This window comes from Mus caroli, unplaced genomic scaffold, assembly GCF_978045245.1.
Source record: "Mus caroli unplaced genomic scaffold, Mus_caroli_1 scaffold_5, whole genome shotgun sequence".
NCBI classification, from domain to species: Eukaryota; Metazoa; Chordata; class Mammalia; order Rodentia; family Muridae; genus Mus; species Mus caroli.
The window spans coordinates 116280620-116299623 of NW_028227260.1; the positions used below are offsets into that span (position 1 = coordinate 116280620).

The 19004-nt window shown below is 41.4% G+C and overlaps 1 protein-coding gene and 1 non-coding gene across 3 annotated transcripts in view; both read left to right on the forward strand.

Moving 5' to 3' along the window:
* Lonrf3 (LON peptidase N-terminal domain and ring finger 3) overlaps nucleotides 1-17276 on the forward strand; it is a 40464-nt gene extending 23188 nt beyond the window's left edge. For both annotated transcript variants that reach the window (XM_021153854.3, XM_021153855.3), the window contains 6 exons: nucleotides 264-378; nucleotides 3597-3718; nucleotides 5974-6132; nucleotides 7716-7878; nucleotides 8860-9009; nucleotides 12099-17276. In XM_021153854.3, the coding sequence (XP_021009513.1) occupies nucleotides 264-378; nucleotides 3597-3718; nucleotides 5974-6132; nucleotides 7716-7878; nucleotides 8860-9009; nucleotides 12099-12254 (865 nt within the window). In that variant the 3' untranslated portion in view covers nucleotides 12255-17276. The remainder of the gene's footprint in view (nucleotides 1-263; nucleotides 379-3596; nucleotides 3719-5973; nucleotides 6133-7715; nucleotides 7879-8859; nucleotides 9010-12098) is intronic.
* Nucleotides 14235-14341, forward strand: LOC115030122 (U6 spliceosomal RNA). The gene has a single exon (XR_003835750.1). It is a non-coding gene; the product is annotated as a U6 spliceosomal RNA (small nuclear RNA).
* Nucleotides 17277-19004: the final 1728 nt, after the last annotated feature.

The following is a 19004-nucleotide window of genomic DNA, read 5'->3' on the forward strand; positions in this document are numbered from 1 at the left end:
CTAGAATTAATGTTACAACATGATTTGGTTATGCCACAAACAAATTAAGCAATGCTTCTTTCTATATGTAGCTCAGGAATAAAAAGAAAATGCTTTTCTGATGTGTGACAACACAAAAGGAGTGCCCCTCCCACAGGCTTTGACAAACAGTACTGTGAGAACTTAACTGCCAATGTCCCTGAGAACTTAACTGCCAATGTCCCTGTCTGTTTTTTTTTTTTTATCTTATTATAGGTTTCTCATATTCATTTCCTAAATTTCAGATTATTCTATGAGCCAGTCACAACACCTTGTGGACACACCTTTTGCTTGAAATGTCTTGAGAGATGCCTAGATCATAATGCAAAGTGTCCACTGTGCAAAGACGTTCTTTTACAGGTAAACCCTCTTTCTTCTTTGGTTGTGTTAGCGTATTTTGTATTAACACTGTGCTCAGCTGTATCCAAAGGCACTGTACTGTGCTTGACCAAAATATGCCACCCCCACCGTCTGTTTATTTCTGCTGTCTCCTAGACATCCTTCCTCTCTCCACGAAGTCCTTCAGGAAAATGAGGCAACATCTATCTTTTCAATAACTGTCAGTAATGAAGTTCATTTGTGTTAGAAGCAAAAACATGCAATAGATGATAAACACAAGGCTTGGTTCTTATCCCATTGTGGAACCTCGTAAACAATAATCTTGAGTGAATTTTTGCTTCCACTATCCTTGAACTAGATAGCTCTGACTTCTGCATATAATGTTTATTTGTGCTTCAAAGAGGTCAGCTGCTACAGGCCCCTGCCACCACACCCTCAAAGAACCCTCTCAGATCTTCAAGGTGGTCTTCTTTTTTATAGCTGCTCAGGAGCCACTGTTCTTACTAGCAGATACATGACTGCTTGTAAAGCTCTGAGGACTTCAGATTCTTTAAAATGAACCCCACCAGCTTACATCTTCAAGTGGGTCTTATGGAGTTTCCTGTGGCGAAAGACAGGATTATTGCTTTCCTTCCTTCAGAGACTTATCAATCTCAGCTTCCAACCAGTATTAATATTGCTTTGCACCAAAATACTTGAAGAGAGGTAGCAGAATAATAAATAATGCCACATTAGCTCTAGAGAATAGTGATGCATGCTGTCTCACGATTTGGAAAGCTGAGATAGGAGCTCTGTGAGTTCAGGGTCTACCTAAGACACATAGAAAGACCTTGTCTCATGAATACAAGGAACTATATACAGGTTCCTATTGGGTCCATAGAAGTATATGTTAAGACGTTAACTCTTGACAATAAGAAGATGGAATGAGCCCATCATCCAGGGTAGCCTTGAGGATGTGTATTGGGATTGGGAAACTGCTGAAGTCACAGCTTTCCTTTGATTAAAGAGGTGGGATTTGCAACCTGATTGTAGATTAAAACAAAAAACTCTGTGGTCCTATTTAAATGAAACATCTATGTTGTGTTAACATGACAAAGTTCAGACCAACAGAAGGAAAAAAGTACCATATGCTCAGCCTCTGGAGTCTAGAGAAAAGCACTGTTACCATTTTAGAGTTTCTGAGTTTCTGCTTCCTGGAGTTGTTTTTTTTTTTTTTTTTTTTTTTAGGTATTTTCCTCAATTACATTTCCAATGCTATCCAAAAAGTCCCCAATACACTCCCCCCCCAGTCCCCCACCCACCCACCCCCACCCCTTGGCCCTGGCATTCCCCTGTACTGGGGCATATAAAGTTGGCAAGTCCAATGGGCCTCTCTTTCCAGTGATGGCCGACTAGGCCATCTTTTGATACAAATGCAGCTAGAGTCAAGAGCTCTGGGGTACTGGTTAGTTCATAATAATGTTCCACCTATGGGGTTGCAGTTCCCTTTAGCTCCTTGGGTACTTTCTCTAGCTCCTCCATTGGGGGCCCTGTGATCCATCCAATAGCTGACTGTGAGCATCCACTTCTGTGTTTGCTAGGCCCCGGCATTGTCTCACAAGAGACAGCTATATCTGGGTCCTTTCAGCAAAATCTTGCTAGTGTATGCAATGGTGTCAGCGTTTGGAAGCTGATTATGGGATGGATCCCTGGCTATGGCAGTCTTTAGATGGTCCATCCTTTCTTCACAGCTCCAAACTTTATCTCTGTATTTTACCATCACCAGAGGGGTCACTTTCCTCCTTACTGAGTTACTGCTTCTAAAGTCTGGGACTAGGCACTTTTTTTTTTTTTTTTTTTTTTTTTTTGCCCCTGTTGCCAGTCAATGGCAGTAGCTGATAAGGCATCCTTTAGGCAGATGCTGTGGAGTCAGAGGAGACTCAGAGGCTAGAAGATATTCTCATCTATCTCTGTATTCATTCAGGGCCGTACTTTAACAAAGAGATAAATATTCCAATCATGTTCATTGCAGAATAGACTCCTGGGGAAGAAAATGGTCTTAAAGGCAACAATTTGATACTCAGGAGCTCCCTCTACTGGGCCCCACAGCAATCAAGTCTCTGCAGATATTTATTATTTATTTATTATTATTTGAGGAGTACATATGAATACTGTATTTACTTCCTTTTCCCGTCCCACTTTCCATCCAACGCTGCTTATGTTTCTCCACTCCCTACAAATTTTGAGACTTTTTATTCTTTAACTGTTGTTTCATGTATAAATATATAAATACAACTTCCTGAGTTCCTTTAGTGTTGCTCATATACATATGTTCTTAAGGCTCACCACTTGATATTGGATAACCAATTAGGGGGCTTCTCCCTGGAGAGGACTGATTCTTCCTCTCTCAGTAGTCACTAGTTGCCTGTAGCTATTCAGCTAGGAGTAGGGCCTCAGGAGATTTCCTCCATCCTCCTTGAAAAGTTTTCTGGTGTTGTCACTTGTTAAGGTCTTATTGAGGATTTCATGGGTACAAGGTTCCTGTCATTTACAAAGAAAGCCATCTCGAAGCACACACCTTGGTCCCCTGGCTCTTTCGATCTTTCTGCCCACTTTTCTAGAATGTCCTGAGCTTTACAAGCAGGGGTTGTGTTGTAGTTGAATCAACTGGGGATGAGCACCACACAGTGAATTGCTCTCTGCATTTTCACAAAACCTGTACATGGCTGTTAGCGTGTGTGTGCTATTTATTTTAACTAAAATTAAGACATAAAGACTTGGAAATATCTAGGATCCAGGCATTCGATTGGGATGGAGGTGGGGGGCAGGACATGAAAGGATATATGAACATTGCCTTTTGGTTCCCTGAATCCTTTGACCAGAGTCTTTCAGCACTATCCAGAGAGAGCTTGTAAACATAACAATAAAGAAAGCAAAAAGGAAACATGTTCCACCCCTCTTTAGTTCAAACATGAACATGATCTCAAATCCAAAGCTCTAGCTCATCTATGAGATTTTCAAAAGTTTAATGCCATTATTTTCTTTGTTAAAATACTTTTTTCTAATTATAAAGGATCAATTGTATAGTTTTAAAGAAAATCAAAACTCTTAACAGCCAAAAGACACACACATTGTGGCTGTATTAGCTTGCAAATTGTGGGTCCAAATTAGTGATTCGACTACTTATCTGGGCTACGTCCGAAGTATTCTGTGTTTCTCTGTGAGCTATATAATAGTTCATTACCTTGTTCCTCTTCTAGTGCTTGCCATCAAGAAAATATAGCAAAAATGTAATCCTGGAAGAACTCATAGCTACGTTCCTGCCAGAAGAATTCAAGGAACGAAAGAGGCTTTATGAAGAGGAAATGGAAGAGCTTTCTAAGTATGTATATACTTGCCTGTATCTTCCATTTCATGCACACCAGCTCAGGAAAACTGTCACGTTTCTTACCTCATTTGAGCTCCTTACTCAAATGATACCATGTGAATAGTCTGAAATAACCATGGTGAGAGTATTTACAGTACGAAGTCAACAACTGCTGTAGACCACCCCTCCCATCCCCCTCAGAAGCAGTTAAACTTTTCCCAGCATGCTTCCAAAGATGCTCATCAGCCACACCACAGAATCACCTGCTGCATCTCAGCACCAGTGAGCGCATAGTATGAGAAGTGACTTGAGGAGCAGCTTAATTAGGAGACCACATGAAACAATTAGAAGATTCCTTGGAGTCCTTAAGCAGGTGATGGGGTGGTTAAAGAGTAGTGTGATGCAGGTGCACGCCTGGGGTTAAGACCCAGCTGCTTCACTGAGTATGCTTTGTAGACCTAGATAAAATGCTCTTTCACCTCTCGGGGAGGAACTTGAAGAAGATAGCTCTTACATCATAGACTTGTTCTGAAGACCCAAAGAGTTTGTACATAGCAAGTACTGAATATGTGGCAATAGCACCTGTGTGTGTTTCCTCTGCCGCACACAGTGTGAGAGGCAAAAGGTCGGGATGAAGACATAATTACATCTTCAAGGGCTCTGCCTCTTGTGCACTTAGCAGAAAAAGCAGAAAATAATAGCCAACCTCCCTGCTCTCCACAAGGGTGGATCCTCACGGCATTCTGAAGGTGAACTGTTTCCTGAGGGGGGGGGACCTCTTCTGCTTATATGCCCCCTGGGAAGAGACCATGTTTGAACTGTGCACCCAGTTGGTTTGGATGTGCCTTTTGGCTCATATAATGTTTGCCTCAGAGACTAGAAATCTTTGTTTCTCATTGGCTTTTTTTTTTTTTTTTTTTTTTTTTGGTTTTCGAGACAGGGTTTCTCTGTATAGCTCTGGCTGTCCTGGAACTCACTTTGTAGGCTGGCCTCGTACTCAGAAATCCGCCTGCCTCTACCTCCCAAGTGCTGGGATTAAAGGCGTGCGCCACTACACCTGGATCATTGACTTTTATAGTGAAACTACCCGGTGCATTTGTAGCTTTTTTTTGCCCAGATTCTTTACTTAATCTTTAACCTTTCTCAGTCTTTTTCTCAGCTATCACTTAAGGTTGTACTACTGGAGCATTGTGAGGGGTCTTCTGTCATAAAGGCATCTCAGACCTATCCCCTTTTTTTTTTTTTTTTTTTTTTTTGGTTTTTTCGAGACAGGGTTTCTCTGTGTAGCCCTGGCTGTCCTGGCACTCATTTTGTCGAGACAGGGTTTCTCTGTGTAGCCCTGGCTGTCCTGGCACTCATTTTGTAGACCAGGCTGGCCTCGAACTCAGAAATCCGCCTGCCTCTGCCTCCCGAGTGCTGGGATTAAAGGCGTGCGCCACCACGCCCGGCGACCTATCCCCTTTTAAGATGGAGGCAGCTGGCAGCTGGCTATACATTTCTTGGCCCATTTAGATGTAGTGTCCCTGTACTGGATTTACTACATAATTCAGAGGACCAGGATCTATGAAAAGCTGGTCCAGTAGGGGATTCCCAGTGGGCCATGTGCATGAATTTTCAAGGGTATCCATTGAAAAGCAGATTCCTGTATCCCAGTTCCAGAGTGAATGCATCAGTAACTCTGGAGGCCCAGTCAACTAGGTTTAAGGGTTGGTTCCCCATTATTCTAATGTCCAAAAGCATTTGAGCATCACTGGAATACATTATTCTTGGCAGTCTATTGCTGGCTACTCCTCCTGGCTGAGTCTGCTCTGAATGATCTCTAAAGGCTTTGCAAATTAGAGCTGCATATAAGGACTTTGCAGGAGGTTTTCTACTGCTCCTCTGAAAGCTGGCACAGGTATACCATCAGTGCCCTTTATTCCTCAAGCAAAGTGCCTCACCTGAATCTGTCCATTTGGCCAGAGAAAGGAGGTGAGGGGTTAACAGAGGGAGCGAAGGAAGGAAGAAGTAGCAGAGCTGTCATGCACAGTAAGTTTATAGAGAACTAATCAACAAATTTAGACTGTGTGATGACAGTTTAGGCTTCCAGCACTCAATCATAGGACTTGGCCTACAAGATGAGGTGCATTTTAGTGTTTTTCTATCGTCCATTAAATCTTCGATGACTCCTTGTCTTTCTCCAAGGGAAACATATCATGACGTTTGACCAGTCTTTCTGTGTTCTGCCCCCTTGGGTGATTGAGATACATCTCATCTTCTATTCTTGACAGCTTAAATAAGAATGTCCCTATTTTCGTGTGCACCATGGCCTATCCCACCGTTCCTTGTCCCTTGCACATCTTTGAGCCTTGTTACCGCCTGATGATTCGGAGATGTATTGAGACAGGCACAAGACAGTTTGGCATGTGCCTTGGAGATCCTGTCAAAGGGTAAGTGAAGAGACCTAGACAGCAGGGAAGTTGGGTGGAAAGGTATTTATGCTTTACTTTGGAAAGCTCCTAGAGGTGGGATCAACAAGTCCATGAGGCAAGCTCAAAACACCAAGCATCTGTGAGGATGAAAGTGCCTGCTTTACAGTATGAGAATCTCCCTATTCTAGAGAACCCTAGAGGGAGCCTTTCATCCAGCAGGTGACATGTATTAAAAAACTTGTCTTGTAGGCTATGGCTGTAGCTCAGCCTGCCTACCAGTCACAATGCCCTGAGATCAATGTTCAGCACTACATAAAGCAGAAGGGTATTGCACTCCTACAATCCCAACTATAGGGAAGTAGAGGCAAGAGAATACAAGTTTTAAGGTCATTCTTGATTACCTATGAGGTTCAAGGACAGTTTGGAACACATGAAAGCCTGTCTCAGAAACAAACAACACAGATGAAACATGTTGTCTTGTTAAGAGTGTTAAGTCCTAGAGTTAAGCTACCCACTTTTACGTGTGAGCAATGGCCTTGGAACCCCTTTTGATGTTGGACAAATGATTTGACAGTTCTGTCTTGTTTCTTTGTTAAGTGAGCATGATGGTATACCTACCTAACTGTTCTTGCTTATTGAGAGAACTGCTGAGCTACTGGTGCAAGCCAAGTACTAGTACAGTTCCTGTCAGAATGAATCCATTTTGGATATTGTAACATAAAGCTGTATAGTAAGCACTGGTTTCATAGTATTTTCCAAGTTGGCTTGGGGCTCATGATATAGTCCAGGCTGACTGCAAACTCATTGCAATCTTATTTCAGCCTCCCCAATGTTAGGATTATAGGTGTGAACTAACACATGAAGCTTTAATCAATAGAAATTTGTCCCTACATTTATTGAGACTATGAAGTCTACTACTAAGATTCTGGCATCTGATAATAGTCATTGTTTGTATGGAGGATTAAATCCAGAGCCTTGCACATGCTAGGCAGGCATTCTACCATTAAGCTATATTCCAAACTGGTTTCATTTTATTTTGAGACCAGGTACCACTAACTTGCCCGAGCAAGCCTCAAATTTGAGATTCTCCTGTTAATAGCCTCTTTTGTATCTAGGACTATAACTGTGTACTGTCATGTTCAGGATGTGATAAGGCCTTCTTGTGTCCTAACATGGTAGAAAGACAAAGTGAGAGACAGTGACTCCAACCTGCCTCTTAACAATGAATGTGCTCTTGCAGTAATTCCACACATGTAAATCTCCACACATGTGAGCAGAGTTCTCATAGCCTGATCACTTCTTAAAAGCCTTCTAACAGTGTTAAAATGACAATTAAATTTCAACACAAGCTTTGAGGAGGATAAACATTCAGGCCATCGCACTGGTACATAGTATGTGCTTAGCAAATGGTAGCAGTTATACCATTATGTTCAGGTCTCTTTTTTTTCACTGATGTTTCCTATTGTGTAGCTGCAGTGGTAGATCTGGGCACAGAAATCCTGTAGTAATCAGCTCAATGTGTTAAGAATGGCTGGGGTCCAGGCCAAGAACAATAGAACTCACCAACAATCTACTTTTTTTACTTGATTCTCAATAAACAGGTTTGTAGAATATGGCTGCATCTTAGAGATCAGAAATGTCCAATTCTTTTCTGATGGCCGATCGGTGGTAGACAGCATAGGCAAGAGGCGCTTCAAAGTGCTCCATCAGGGTCAACGGGATGGCTACAACACTGCTGACATTGAATACATTGAAGATCAAAAGGTGAGGGTGGCCAGTGCCAAGAAACCTGGAAGCCAAATTATCAATGTAGCTTGGTATACAAAGATGATTGCAAAGTGGTCTCTCAGAATTGCCATAAGACCTTGGGGTTTCTCATCAGATTGCTCCTGAGATAATGTTGCTGGACTGCTGCCCAATTGCACCCATAGTTCTCCCTTTCCCTGTCATTCTCCCTGCTTACCCAAATTGTAGTTATGCTTAATGTTTGTCTAGACTAATCCCTGGACCCATTCAGCCTATATTAGGTCTCTGCTGGGAACACCAAGGGCTCAATTTAGCATGGGGTCTACACGTAAGTATTTTAACTATGGATTGATTTATATTGTCCAACTCATTTCTTTTGAGATTATTGATGATATATATAAATTTGCATCTTTAAAATGTGCAACCTGCCCAAGAGCACTCATCCTAAATCAAAGTTGTTTGCCATCTCTTAAAGCAAAAATGGTCACATGTCCAATTAATCCTTGCTTTTCTGAGCTAATGGGTAGATAAAGACATCAGTAACCCTATGTTCAATTATATTCCAACCCTATGTTCAATTATATTCCTTATGTAATGGATTAATATATGATAGTTGGATAAATGCATTTGACCTTGAAGACATACTGAGGCACACATATAGTCCGTATCTGCCTTCCCAGTGAGTAGGAAAGAAATGGATGTAAAAATGGAAGGAACAGAGGCATGCCTTAAACCAGCACGATGCACCTTCAGCTGTGCCAGCTCAAGCCTCTGTCTCTCTGCTTGCTGTTTGAGGCATCGTTCTCAAAGTTTTGTCTTCCTGCTTTCTCTGCCATATTGGTACACCAGGTGCTGGGTGTTCCATATCTTACACAAGAGAAAGCCTGATGAGTGAAGGGGAGGCAGGTCAGATTCTCAGAAGAGAGTCAGGTGTTGAAAACAGTTCTAAGACAGATGCAGGAGATGGAGATTGCTTCACTTTCATTCTGATGGTTTCAGGTTCAGGGAGATGATTGTGCTGAACTTATGGGGTTACACAACTGTGTGTACGAGCAAGCGTCATCATGGTTTCACTCGCTCAAAGCATCTCTGAAGAATCGGATACTAAATCACTTTGGTCCAATGCCAGAGAAGGACGAAGACCCCCAGGTATATAAGAATATCTATTTATGATAGGTTGGCCCACCACGTGGGGCTGTCCAGGGTTTGTGATTAGATGGGTGTGTAGTTGTCATGCAGCAAGTCAAGTGCAGAAAAGAGGACAGATTCAATATGGTATTGTGTAGCTAGGGAGTGAGCATCATGAGTAAGGCCAAAAGGGTCCCAAGTCTGAATTGAGTGAACAAAGATAAATAGTAGGAACTTGGACCTAAGACAGATATTGAGAAATAAGTGAGACGAGAGGAAGGGAGCACAGATACCACCAACAAAACCATCAGTGGCAGTCCAGAGCCACACCATAGGAATGTTAGGGTGACAGAATCTATGCAAAGGCCAGGGACTAAGAGAGGTGATAGCAAAGGTTACTACTTCCAGCCAGCTTCATGTCCCCACTGTTGCAGGAGCTGGGAGGTAGGGTCGACTATCCTATAAGAACACAGCTGCATAAACCTTCCTGTCCTTAGCCCTGCAAGTCTAGACCTTCGCTGTTTTCCCTAACCTGACCAGGTCCTAAGAAAACTGACCGCCAAGGACATAGTTTGTTAGGTTCTACTGGATGGTCTTCTTTGAGGACCAGCTTTCTGTGAACTCAGGCTACAGATCCACAGTCTCCTAGGAAAGCTTGTAGATCTTGGCTTCCCCAAGCCTTGCCTCTCTGCTTTTAATCAGGCAATGTTTGTGGGGGAATTCCAGTTTGGAGATTAGATGGCCTATGCAAATATATATTCTTAGTGCTACCTTTCTTCATATTCTAATCTGGCTATTCCATAGAATCACTCCTGTAACTTCTTTGATTTCTTTTTTAATGTATGCTTCCTGATTCTATCACTATAGAAAATTCATTATATATGTATATATGTATAGATAGATAGATAGATAAATATATTGCATTGCCTACCTTTCTAAATGTGACCTTGGGAAAAGCCCTTCCCCTCTTTCAATTTTTCTCTAAAATCAGAAAGGATCATTAAGAATCTCTAAATTTCTTCCTCCTCTTACATTCTGAGACTCCAAAATGCCTCTCTGTTTCCTAATTGGCCTAGGTGTCTTGCTTCCCTCAGAGCACAGAGTGGTTTTTCCCCTTCCTGATACAGAGGCATCACTCTGTTGTTCTAAAGAGAGCAAGGTCACCAAGTGCTTTCTGGTGATCCAGCTCTTGGCTGTTGTGACTCAAGAAGTCAGCATAACTCTGAACAAGGTCATGTTCAAGCTTAATGTTCCCCTTCACCTGCTGGGGAACATTCTCTCCCAGTCAGACAAAAGATAAAGATCAGCAGTGCTAACCACATCTTCCACAGGAGAAAACACAGATGCCTCCGTGTGATTCATAAGGCCTTAATGACATAGCAAGCTCAAATCATTTCCTTCCTTATTAGTTTTGCTATCATGTTGCCTTGGTGGTGGCAGCAGCAGCAAAAACTCATCCAGCTTGCTCTAGCTAACCCTGTAGCCCCAAGCAGTTCCGCGAATAAGGATGTTGTACCTTAGTGGGAGGTTTCTTAGAAACAGCCACAGTGTTAACATCAGCTTAAGTATCTCTGTTGCTGATCCTGGGGAAATTCAGAGGATCAACCTGGTAGTGTCCACATGAAGCTAAAGATACAGAAAAGCCAAGAGTTCACAGACATTCAGGGAGTAACACATGAAACAATTTGGAGTAAAAAACCCCCACGTGGAAGGAGTTAAATCAGCCACATGTGCTTCTCTACAAGCTGAAAGCTGACTTGCTTTGAAAGTTGTGGGAAGAAAACTCACTTGAGGTTTAATAATAAATGTCTAAAACGTGTGCTCAGGAAGCTTATGACAAAGAGAATTTTGGTGAAGGATTGATAAGGAGTGTGAAATGTCTTTTTAAAAGGAAAACCTGAGGGTTAACACAAATGTGTTTTCTAATTGGAATGTTTGCTGTTTTTTGAGACTGGAAATCATAGCTCTTGGTTACAAGGGAGAAGATAGCTATAGCTATTAGTGACATGGTATATTTAGACTACAGCCTTCCACCAAATAAAAAACTGATGGGAGCTAAAAGACATATCAAGCCCAGAGAGTCATAGGATTAAAGGCCCAGTTTTTAAATGGATCAGTCCAAGGGACCTAACCAGACCCTGAGAAGTGGAAGGGACAAAGTAGTGGGTACTCTAAAAATCATCTTAAAATCAGACAGCCTAGCCGGGCATGGTGGCACACGCCTTTAATCCCAGCACTTGGGAGGCAGAGGCAGGCAGATTTCTGAGTTTGAGGCCAGCCTGGTCTACAGAGTAAGTTCCAGGATAGCCAGGACTATACAGAGAAACCCTGTCAGCCTATGGAGCATAGTGAATCTGTTAAAATGTTGATTTCCTTGGTTTAACAAGTACCAAATATGATTGTGGCTCAAATGAGAAAGAAGACCTCAGTCCTGGAGGGCTAAGGCAGTTCTATTCCAAGAGAGCGTTCAGTAACCAGAGCTCTTCCATCACAAAGCTCTGCCATCTTTAGAGGGTTACTTTTTCTTGATTGACCAAGACTGATCATCACCATGTCTTCAGTCTTGATAGAGAAATGGGGAAGAGACGGAGAGATGGCTCAGAGGTTAAGAGCACTGACTGCTCTTCCAGAGGACCCAGATTCAAGTCCCAACACCCACATGGTGGCTCAAAACCACCACTTAATGGAAATCTGACACCCTTTTCTGACTTCTGTAGTGCACAGACATACATGCAGGCAAACCACCATACACATAAAATAATTAAAAACATTTAAAAGAAATTTTAAAAAATTGGAAGAAAGAGGAAGAGACTACATGTTCTTTTCCCATAAAATGATGGGAACTTAGATGTATCTCTTCTCTTTGGTTTTAGCTAAAATTTGACCTTATGACCTCACCTAGCTGCAAAGATGCCTGAGAACTAACAGTTTTCCTCACCCCCTGCCACCATATGTGCTTAGCTGAAATAAAAGAGGAAAAAAAATGCTGGAGACTCTCAGAAATCTCTGCCACACACAGAAGCAGTTCCATGTGTGATACTTTACTGTATGCATGTGGACTTCTATACATGGACTACATGGGATCCATGAACTGTGTTTCTCTGTTGCAGGTTAATCCGAATGGTCCAGCCTGGTGCTGGTGGACACTGGCGGTTCTTCCTCTGGAAAGCAGAGCTCAGCTTCCCTTCCTAGCAATGAGGTCCTTAAAGGATAGACTGAATGGTATTCGGCGTATCCTGGCCTTTATATCGAGAAACCAAAATTAAAGGGACTGGATTGTGGAAGAGGAATTTCTACCCTCTCAACTGCCCCGAGGCAATGTTCTTGTAAACATATCTAATTGCAATAACACCTTAATAGAAGAGAGTACCCTAGATAGATGTTGTTACTCTTTTTGACCACACAGAAATGAGGTAGAAAGACCAAAAGGATGTGACCTGTTTGACTTACTGTCTTCAAATGCTTCTTGACACACCGTGCTAACACACAAATAGCAGAAGTGTGAAGAAGTCAAAAAGAGTTGATGTTTAGCATCAATTTTTCTGAAGTTAAAAAAGTGAGTTGTTGTTCATAGCTAAATGAGTGTGTGGTTGAAATGTCAAGAAGAGATACTAATGTTACTGCATTCTTTCACTGACTTGAGGTCTCATTTCAAATGGTTCAGGTTTTATAAAGCATTGTAAAAAATAATGTTCATACTTCTTTCTGTTTTAATAATTTATTTTTTGCACTACTGCGACGTTTTTCTACATATATGTTTGTAACTATTTAAGTGTACATTACTGAAAAGTTCGTTGCTTTATTTATTGATGTGACTTACTCTGTAGGGAGGATAACAGTACTAACCATGTGCAATGTTCTTTCTTTACTCAGTTTTTGTTGAATTAATCCCAGTTCTTGGGCTTTGTTTTTATATAGTTCAGGTCTATTCTAGTGGACTAAGTTTAAAAGAACTTCAGAAGAATTCTAAAGTAATTCATCTTCACAGATTCCACATTTTCAGTTTAAATTAAGGAATAGAAAAATGCTTAATTGATTTGGCATAAATTGTGGGGTATACCAAAGTAAAGTAAAAGAATCCATTTTCCATGTGTAGTGCAGAATAAGGTTGAAAGACGTATTCAAGATCAGAGAGATGAATTACAGGTGTCTTTTTATTACAATCTACTATAGGTATTTATTTCAGGCAATCTGATTAGAAAAGTATTCATTTCTCCCCAGTGCAGTTAGGGAAGAGATTAATATTTACCTGTATTTTCAGAGGGGGTGGCTTTCAATTTGGCATGCCTCTCCCCTATCTTCTGAGTTCTGAAGTTTAAAACCTGTACCAGTATGTGCTGGAATACTTGAGAGACTATTCTTAAAGTGTGAAGAAACTGGATAGGTTAGAACCCCTTTTAAATTATGATAAAAGATCCAGAGAATGAATCCATGGTTTTATGTAAACACTGCCTTCCCTCCTGGTAAAGATGGGCCAAAGATTTCAATGCAGGGGGAGAAAAGACAGTGAAGAGATGGGAGTAAGTTTCTGAGCTTAGTGCTAGTCTGAGTCCTTCGGTGTCAGAGAAACCTGAAAAATAGAGTGTGGGACTGTTATAGTGGCAGAGGAGAAAGTGAGAGTTAGAAAAAGTGAATTGTCAGATTTTGTTTCTCATGCAAACTACTCCCAGGTGATTTTGGACAACTATGGCGTGTTATTCACATGTAGGCTCTCCATTCTGTTAACAAGAGAGAGAGGGGCGGAGGAAGGGAGGGAGGGAGGAAAGAGAGAGATTGCTTCAAGGATCAGTCTAGGTTCTTCTATAACCACCAGAAACATGGAAGAGGTGGGGCTTGTGTGTGAGAGAGAGATGGTCTCTAAAAGAGACTCATGGAAGCAGAAACCAACTTATCACTGACAACTTGCTTGATGGAGGCGGTGTTGTCAGAGCATTGCCAGGTCTGTTTGGAATAATCTGGGCTGGTGAAGAATGATGCAAGTGTAGGGAATGTAAATAAAGAAGTAGATACTATCCAAGTTAAGTCTAGAGGGCTCAGAGAACAGGACATTAAGAGGATTTTCCCTGGCACCTGATGCCCAGCCAGCCATGTGATTATATCGAAGTCGTAGTATGACTGCTTCCTAGTCTATAGTGCAAGCACAACGAAGAAGAGCAGAAGCTTCTCCACTTACTACATATGTTACTTTGGCAAGTAATTTAGCTTCCGTTGAGTCCCAGTTTTCTTATATATATGAAATGGTACTTGTGCTCACATCAGCAGCACATATACCAAAATTAGAATGAAACAGAGAAGATTAGCATGGCCCCTTCACAAGGATTGTAGGCAAATTTGGGTAGTGTTCTATATATTTTACTAAAAGATGAAATTGTAGTGATATTAATAGTATATAGGCTTGTTAGGAACATTACATGGGACATGTAAGAAATTACTTAGCACAGTACCTTGATGTTGGGAGCTATTTGGTAAACTATAACTATTATCAGCCATGTTGCAGAATATCATCAGTGGTCTACAGTTGCATGAGTCATTGCTTTTACTTGTAATTCTCATTTGTACCCTACTGTAAATCCAAACCACTGATTCTTGGACCACAACTTGATAGATTGCAAGTGACTCCTATTGGAGTTAAGACCAGCAAAGTAGAGCTGGGGATACATCTCAGTTGCTGACATGGCATGGGGCGCTGATTCTCTCTCCAGTATTGTAAAAATAAAAGAAACGTAGGGAAAATTAAAAGACTGGAGAGAAAATGAGGGTTAGTTGTAGGAACTAATTTCTATGCCAAGAAAGCTGTCCCCATTTTAATTAGGGCTAAAAATTAGTGTTATATTGGAGGAGATCTAGAATTCTCGATAGAATGGGAGCCTTAAGTTCTGGTTCCGTAAGAATAACCAAAACCATCTCTCCCTCTTTTTCATATATTGAGAATCTCAACTAGAACAATTGGATTTCAGAACAATTAGATTTCACCATCTATGGAGTTTGCACACAGCCAATAGTATTTCTTTCTGCTGCCCCAAATAACAGGCTCTACAATGATGTACTGAAAACCTACCATGTACCAGGTACTAAACTGAGTGAGTGATCTTGATCTCACTTACCTGAACACATGAAATAACCTTTTAGACAGCATCATTAGATATATAGATAAGAAAACAATTTCTTATTCACAAGAGTGAACAATTTTAAAGAATATGCCTATGTAACATGTTCAGTGAGTGGCCAAGCTTGTTTCTGTACCCACAATGTGACAGATCTTTGAAAATTTTGTGTTATATATGTTTTACTCAGTAGACATGGCAAACAAATCACAAAACCCCTAAGAGCTCAAAATGAGAAGTTCCAGGTGAAGTCAAATGAAGCCGTCCAACACATCTCTTACTTACTAATCTAGGGGGAAGGTGGATTTTTGGCTTCTTGATACAATTCCTTTGATAAGAGGATACCCAAGAACACATGGAAATCTTTGCTGGGCTAAATAGCACTTTCCTCTGAGCCTGGATCTAGATTGGGTTGTTCTCCAGCAATAATAGTAACAGCAGGGTACTAGGCTTTGACTTTCTTTGGGATGTACATAAGTGGGCTAATCCATCGAACTTGACCATTTTTAACACCTGTGGATAGGTTCTGTTTCTAAGCTCAGACATGAGACGTACAGAGATAAAAACTATATCTGAGTTGAAAGGATAAGAGTCCTCCTTGTAGACAGTGCCACTTTTTTGGGTTAGTCTTTCTTTCTATCTTGAATTCATGACTGACCCAGACCTTGTAGATTATTCTCATTCTCTCATTCTCTCTCTGTCTCTGTCTCTGTCTCTGTCTCTGTCTCTCTCTCTCTCTCTCTCTCTCTCTCTCTCTCTCTCTCTCTCTCTGTGTGTGTGTGTGTCTGTCTGTCTGTCTGTCTGTTCGTGTGTACACACACACAAAGAGACCCTAGGTAGCAAGCAGACCTTATGCCTTTCTGCTTTGTACCGTACTATTGCTGCTAGCTAAAAACCAGCAAAATGTAGAAAGTGAAAACTGAAGAAAGTACTTTGCAGTGGCTAATTTTAAGAAAAAAGATGCTTGTTCCTCACTTAGGGGAGCAGAGAAGTATTCCAAATAGCATGCCTTTTCTGAAGGCCACGTGCTTCGACTTCCGTGCTGCCTCAGGAGCGGGATTGAGTTGTGATGGCGCACTTGGTGCTGCCACCTCTGCCTGTAGAGCTGCCCTGGGTTCAGATAATCCCCTGTGAGTAGCCACAGAAGCCTCAGAACTCCCATGGCTGGGTCACTGCACCCCTGTCAACAAGTTGTGTCCTGTTGATAGACTGCGACCCCCTGGAGCCTGCATTCCCTGTGCCAACTCCATTTTCAGCATGTGAATTTTAGCCATAGATTCATCCCTGAGTTCCCAGCTTGTGGACTGTGTGTCCGTTTCAACTCCTCAAGGTAGAAATGAGCAGGCTGCACGCCCATTCTTGGGTCTAGGGAATGAGGTTTAGATTCTGGATAGAAGACAGCTCTGAAAAGCATATGCTTGGCTTTCTGGCATTCCTAATGTTCAGCGGGCAGGAATGCAAAAGAGCCATGCACAGTGTACACATTCAATTCCTTTTAGAACGATAGGTCCCACTCAGTCTACTGCTTCACTACTTAATAGTCTGGATTGTGCACATCCAGTGATGAAATGAAGAACTTTTCACTTACAAGTGGGTGTTTCCAAACATGTTAAAATAACCTCCAGAGAGAAGTGCCTGGAACCACTGTTCCTGGTGTCACTTTAAAGCTTTTTGCTTCATGACTCTAGCATTTAAAACCTGTTTGCAGCCACAAATGTGATTAACAGAAGTTTACAAAGCAACACTGTACCTTATGCATTATCGTAAAGTCTGTGGACATTCATCTATTGTTCAAGCAATGATGACAACCAGTGAGATAAAAAGATAGTAAATAGTTCAGCATGGCACCATTGGCTGTTGTTAAACTAGTTTCATTGGTGTATGCTGTGCTTTGTAATGCCAGGACTAAAATAGCAAGCCACATAAAAGGTGGCAAGTGTGTATATTGTTTGGTTTCCATTTGTTTGTTAAGCAGCCATTTTACTTTTCCATGGTCATGAGTTGAAGGGAAATTAAGATAACGCTCCCTCCCCACCAACACTATTCAACTACCTCTCTATGCCTGATTTCTTTAAAAGGGTTCCCTTCTTCTAAATCTGCACAAAAATAGTTTCAGCTCATCTACGTTGTAATCGCAATGTGATATAGATGGTCTCTGTGAAAAAAAATGTTCATTAAACAGAAATTTCCTGTTGTCTGTGTCTACTAAAGTGTATTCTATCTTGGAAAAACAATTAATTGGCTGGGATGGACCTGTTGGTATAGGACTACTGTCCCAGCTACTGGGAGACTGAAGCACAGGGATTACAAGCTCACTGCCAACCCAGACAATGTAGTCGCTGTCTGCCAAAAACTAAAAAGTGGGCTTAATTGTGCAGCCCTGCCATCCTCACTGCTTTGGAAGCTGGAGCAGGAAGGTTGCAAGTCCATGGACTGCATCAGTGTCAGAGTGAGTTCAAGGCCAGCCTGGACCATGCAGTAAGATCTTGTTTCAAATACACACACACACACAGAGTTGAGGGGAAGATACGGCTCAGGCAGAACGCTTTGCCTAGCATACAAAAGACCCTGGTTTCCATTCCTACTATCACAGAAAGATCAAAATTAGCAAACTGGTCTCAGTAGTGCTGGAAAGGAAGCTATGGTAGTGTGTATCCTGTTCTTCCATTGGCTGTAACATATTTTGATGACAAAGAACTGGGCATGTGGGGCAGTGGTAGAGCCAGGGCCTCAATTCAACCCTCAACATTACTAAGATTAAATAAGTCAATACACATGAAAACAGTTCTTTATGAAACCAGGTCTGCACCCTAGCAGCAAGCCTTTACACTTATGACAATGAGGCAGGTGTAAATGGATTAATGTGACTAATATGTTCTGAAACCCTGTCTATAGATGGCATGTTCAAAATCAAACAAAAAACACTGGGAAACTTTGTTTATATTAATGACTTATCTTTGAAGCATTTTTCTTTCTTTTCTGGCTATCCCACTTCTGCATTTATTGGGGGTTTCTTTTTGAAGCATTTTAAAAATTCTTTGATAAAACCGTTGGTGAATCCAGTGTATCCAACCCCATACCCTATCCCTCCTCCAACTCCTGGACCTCCCCTGCATTTCCCTTCTAACTATGAACCTTACCTCATTTTTTTTCTCTAACCCTTTGAGTGCAATTCGTACTGCCTGTGTGTGTATGTATATGGATTGGGGCCATCCACTGTGGCATGGGTAACATAACAGAGCCACACCTCCAAAGAGAAAGCATTCCCCCTCCACCAATAGCAGCTCCTCAGCTAAGGGTTGAGACATTTTTCAATAATCTGCCTCTAATTTCTTTGTACTAAAACATTGCTGTATTGTGTGCAGATCACCCCAACTGTAGTTTTGAATGTTTCTTATCTTGCCCTCTCACAGCTAATATTTTTGGTGAGCTTTTTAATTTAAGCTTTTTTTAAACTTTCATTGAGTAGTTTATCAAGAATATAGCTTAAAGGGAACTGAGGAGATGTCTGAAGGGTTGAAGCATGATGACCTAAATCTAACCCCTAGAATCCATACACACGCTAATTAAATAAGTATAAAGAAAAACTTTTAAAAATAGCGTAAAGGTGAAATCCAAATCACTAGCCAGTTGTATGGTGCTGAGGATAGACCCCAAGGTCTCGCAAGCCCAAGCAAGCACTCTACCACTGAGCTACAGCTTTAGCTCAGCATGAACTGCATGATAGGAAAACTGATAAACTCACTGGGCCAATGTGTGATATTAACCAAACTTGCCCCAGCGAAAGAACTTCAGTAACGTGTTCTATCTTTTCTGTGGTGCTGATTTTTGTGTTGTGCAATTAATGGCATTTATGCACTTTCTAGTTTACCACTGAGGAAAGGACACAAGAAGGAGACAATTAAGAAATGA